Source organism: Pteronotus mesoamericanus, unplaced genomic scaffold (genome assembly GCF_021234165.1).
Source record: "Pteronotus mesoamericanus isolate MK-2021 breed Mesoamerican mustached bat unplaced genomic scaffold, CSHL_Meso_final contig_214, whole genome shotgun sequence".
In the NCBI taxonomy this organism is placed as follows: domain Eukaryota; kingdom Metazoa; phylum Chordata; class Mammalia; order Chiroptera; family Mormoopidae; genus Pteronotus; species Pteronotus mesoamericanus.
In genome coordinates this window covers 2,412,065-2,416,918 of record NW_026555089.1, presented here as the reverse complement: position 1 = coordinate 2,416,918, position 4,854 = coordinate 2,412,065, and the positions used below count along the sequence as shown (strand labels likewise).

Genomic DNA, 4,854 nt, shown 5'->3' with positions numbered 1-4,854 from the left:
CCGTGCAGGTTTTGCCTGAGGTGGGAAGCGGCAGTCCTCGTGCGCAGTGACCGAGAGCTGGGACAAAGGGCCGGGATGTGGAAGCGGCTTTCGGCACCTGCTCTTTTAGGGCAAACACCCACAGCACTGAACTAGGAGCCAGAGCCCAACGTGACGGGAGAACTGGGGAACCGGGGTGCAGGCTGGGGTGAGGGTGTCAAAGAAGGGCTACCGGGACTGTGCCTTCACATCCTGCCCAAGGAGGTGGCAGACGGCTGTCTGCTGTCAGGAGGGCCAGGGGGTGTCGCTGAACAGCCTACTCTGTCCCGGGCACACTGCCAAGTGGTCCAGCGGGTTACCCTTCTGAGAACCAGCCACCTCAGGAAGCTCTGGGTCCCCCCTGCTCCCGAAGCCGGCCGGGCCATGCCCGGACCCAGCCATTTCCATCCTGGAGGGACTTGTATTTGAGATCTGGACTAAGTGTCATATGTGGTTGAGTCAGATTTGCCTGCCTTTCTGAGCTGATCACCTGTACATGAGTTTAAAATAGAGTGTTCTTCTGGCTGCCCCTGCTGGAAGTGATGAGAGAAATCTGCAGAGAATTTCAGCCTGGCTTAAGACCTTTCACAAAGGCGATGAGTTCCCTGCCAGTGGCGGTATTCAAGCTGGACTGGGGCAGCACATGGAGAGCACTTGTCCATCAAGGACCAAATTCAGGGAAGGGAGCTGGGGTAGCACCTGGGGGTGGGGGTGGGGACAAAGGGCTTACAATTTTACTATCACACAAGTCTATCCCCTAGAAATGGGCACAGGTAGTGTCAAAGAGTCTATGTACAAGTTCTAAATGTTTCTTCCTAGCGCTAAACAGAACATGGGTTGGGGGCAGGGGCAGGGGCGGGGGGGCGGGGCCAGAGCCGCAGTTATTTCTGGAAGCTGGGGCTCTCCACCAGCCGGAGTTTGTTGGCGATCCCGAAAGGGTCCATGCTGTCGGTCTCCAGGGGCGCGGAGAGCGCGTCAGGCTCCAGGTGGTCCTCGAGGGGCTCGGGCTGCGTCAGGCTCCTGGGCAGCATGGGCAGGAAGTGGGACAGCGGCAGAAAGCCCCTGTCCTTGTACAGCTGCCTCTGCCTGGCGCTGCTCAGAGACACGGGCAGCTGGTGCTTCTTGGACCAGTACACGTTGTAGCCATCGGGGCGGATCTCCTCCTCGAACGCGCAGTCCTCGGGTGAGAACTGCAGCTGTGGAGGCAACAGCCAGCCGTGAGCCCCTGTGCGCGGGCAGGCGCCCTCCCTCCCGGCCCGGCCCGGCCCCGCCGGAGGGGGCGGCTGGCCGAGGTGGGCGCCCTGCCGAATCCGCCGCTCGGCCTGAGCCCCAAGTCCTGCGCGTGGGGGTTTACAGAGTAGGGTATAACATGCATGTCGTGTATATGTAGACTTACACTTACTCCGTTTGAATATACGTTTATACCATTTGCATGGTTTCATTTTAGTTTTTAAGTCAACTTTCCAATCACAGTTGACTTACAATATATTCGCTTCAGGTGCGCAACAGTGATGAGACAATTATATAACCAAGACTAGCGCTCATCGGACACCAACACATTACTACGCTCCCTGGGCTGGACTTTGACATTGATACACGTTAAATATAACATTAAACGTCTGTACTAAACACACGCACTTTATATATAAACGTTTATCTGTGCTCTGTATACCTTTATAATCTGTAACCCCCCAGCCACCCCCCCACTGCAGGTAAATCTCATGTACGACTTAATATCTACATACACTTTACATAGGTCTCTCCTATTTTCCACGCAATGTCACTTTTTAAACTTGACATTATCCTGAGCAATGGCATCGATAAACCATAGGCATGACCTACCCATGTGCTGCACTCTCCCTTTACATTATAAACAGAGAAGCACCGCCGTTAAAAACTCCCTCGCCGGCCCCGGTGCTTTGGGAGCCACGGCTAAACTAGAACACCCTCTGGGACAGTCTTTCGATTAGGAATCCGACCTGGGACCCAGATGAAAGACTCGCGTTCCCACCCAGACCCCCAAAACCGAGAGATTCTCAGGCCTTCTCGCCCGGGGCCCCGGGAGAGCCTTGGGCCCCTCGGCCCGTCCAGGCAGCCTGCCAGGATCCTGGAGATAAAGGCCGCCCCCTCCCCCAGGCCCGGGGCAGCGCCTGCGCCTGGGAGGGGGGGCCGGAAATGGGCGGGGGAGGAGGCCAGCCAGGCCCAGGTCCCAGACCATTCATAGTTGATTGAGAGGTGGCAGCGGGCAAGTTGTGTCTTCAGCTAGTGTCATTACCCCTTGGGGACACAGAGGACAGCCCACGGCAGGGAGCCAGGAGGGCCGGGAGGTAAACAACCCCAGGAGGTTTCTGCCTAGGCCTCCAAAGGTCGTTGAACTGCAGGTGGGTGATCGCGCGTTGATAAGGCCCTGATAAGGTCGGCAGCCCAGGCCCGGGGATAAAACCACCAGACAGCGGGAGGGGTGGCTGCGAACTGACCGGCAAACAAGGGAAGGAAAACGAAATGGTGGACTACTTTCCCGGGCTGGCTATTTGGGAGAAATTAGCATCTCATGCTCTTTTCCATATGGACATGAAACGATTCCAAGTTTCTAGGAGAATGGGGAATTTTTTTTCTCTTTTTAATCCTCGATTTTTGCTAATCCACGCCCGCGGGACCAAGAGCTAGAGCTGGACTTGGGGCGGGCATCCCCCCGCCGATTCGGTGTAGGAGAGCGGCGCGCCGGACTCCTCCCGCCCTGCAGACCCCCTCGCCATTCCTGCCCGCCCCGCCCCGCCTCCCATAAGGGCAAAATAACTAAAATTGCAACTAAGGCTCTGGGTGTCAGCTTTCAGCAAGCACAGCACCTCCTTTCTTGTCCTTTCACGCGGGACCCCGCCAGAAAGCCTGAAACAGAGACTCGGATCAACAGCCATCCGAGCTACAGCCCCACTTTTAAGAAACTTTTAAGGTTAGAGCTGTGGGGGAGGCCGGGTATTTGCATCTTTTCCGGGGAGTGGGGGCAGCGCCCCCGGCGCAGGCTCTGCCCCCGCCCCTCCCGCGAGCCCCCCACCCCGCCCCGCGCGGCTGCGGCGAGGCCCTGCCCCCTCCCTGCCCCGCCCCCCCCCCGCCCGCTCGCGACCTCGCAGTCTCCTCAGTGTGGGGGCTCCCTTTGAACTCTTAGTCTTTGTTCTTGGCCACCCGAGACCCAGCATCCCAGTGTCCTGCCCCGAGACTCCGACGGTACCTGGGCCGTCCCAGCCCCCTAGCCCTGCGCCCCCCACGGTATTTGCAGTACAGGTGAGCCGCCCACGAGGGCGAGAACGCATCGAAATAGTATTCTAATGTGTCGCAGAAGTTTTTCTAGTAAATAAAATACAAAAAAAAAAGTCTCCAATCCTCAATGTCACTTTTTTTCTTGACTTGTTTGAAGGTTTACCTTTTGAAAAAGATCCGAGTTGTGGATACACCCTTTTTTTTAAAAAAAAATACGGCAGGGAGGGGAATGGAGGCGGGGACCACCCACAAGCAGGCCCAGGCTGAGGAGGCCTGAGGTGGGTTTTCCTGTTTGATATCAAAGGGAGCCAGTAACGGGCTTCCCTCCTTCCGACTGGGCCAGCCTTTGGCTCCGTTGAAAATGCAAAGGCGGCTTCGGCCCATTTTTGGGCCCCGGACCCTAAACTTCCGTAGGAAAGATCGGACATTAACTTAATCCGGCCCTGGCAGCCTTCCCCTCGGAACTCCAGCCGACCCAGCGGGAGGAAGCCAGGAAACTCTGGATTTGGTCTCGAGCGCGGCCCCCCCCCCCCCCCCCCACGCAGGCCCCCGGCCCAGCGGCGACACCTACCAGCCCTAGCATCCTGCCGTCGCCTCCCATGCAGAGGTACCGGAGGCTGTGCACGCCCTTGATGGCCACGTTCCGCAGGGCCACTGCCCTGATTTCCACCAAACCTGGCGTGAGAGAAGCAAACACTGCAGCCCGGCCCCGCAGGCCCCACGATACGTGGATGCGGTCGGTTGGTGGACCGGCCCGCGCCCCCACGCACCATTTCCCCAGCTCCTCAGGCGGCCTGGGGGCTCGGAGAGAGGGTGGAACACCGAGGTGCCAAGACCGGGGGCTCCCACGAGCGAGGGGCCCCCGAGAGGAAAAGGGGGGTCAGGGTAACACATAGGTGTGGTGGGTGCACGCACCCGTGCTCCCTCCCCCAGGTTCTCGCGCCGTCGGGGAATCTAGGGAGGGAACAGAACGCCGATGTGCCAAAACCTGGCGTTCTCGGGAGTGGGGTGCCCGCGGGAGGCCAGGGAGGTGAAGGAAAGAAGGGCCGCCGGGCAGAAGAGGGGCCCGGCAGGCACTCACTGTGCGCGCTCTGGCCCCGCGCGCAGTCCACCTCGCCGTCGGCACGGATGCGCAGGAAGCAGCTGGAGGGGCCGTGGGGGCCGGAGGTATACAGGTGCCGCAGGCGGATGGACTCCCCCCAGCCGTAGTGCACGTGTGGCCCAGCGTCCGAGAGAGCCAGGGGGCCCCCGGCTGAGGCCAGCCAGAGGCCGGCCAGGACCAAGGCGCGGGCCATAATGCTTCCACTCCGCGCGCTCCGCATGGCACCTCCCTCGGGCTCTGGACGCAGTTCGGGCGGCAGGGGGATGCGGGAAGCAGGGCGGCAGCTGGGACGTCCTGCGGGGCTGTGCGTGACGAGGTGGGGGAGGCCGCAGCGTTCTCTAGCCAGCCGTGCGCTCTGGGTGCGCTGAGCAGCTGCTCCGACGGCGGCTACAGGCTGGCCGCTTTATATAGCGCGTCTTACCCTCCCAGTCGGTGGGTGCCCACGACACCCGAGCATTTCTTATCAGGATTGCATCAGG

At 60.0% G+C, this 4,854-nt stretch overlaps 1 protein-coding gene across 1 annotated transcript; it reads right to left on the bottom strand.

Annotated features, from left to right (window-relative positions):
• Window positions 1-899: 899 nt before the first annotated feature.
• FGF19 (fibroblast growth factor 19) lies at window positions 900-4,595 on the bottom strand. Its single transcript, XM_054570510.1, has 3 exons — window positions 4,355-4,595; window positions 3,845-3,948; window positions 900-1,214 (listed from the first exon to the last, which is right to left on the bottom strand). Exons 1-3 carry the CDS (start codon window positions 4,593-4,595, stop codon window positions 900-902), a joined length of 660 nt encoding a protein of 219 aa, XP_054426485.1.
• Window positions 4,596-4,854: the final 259 nt, after the last annotated feature.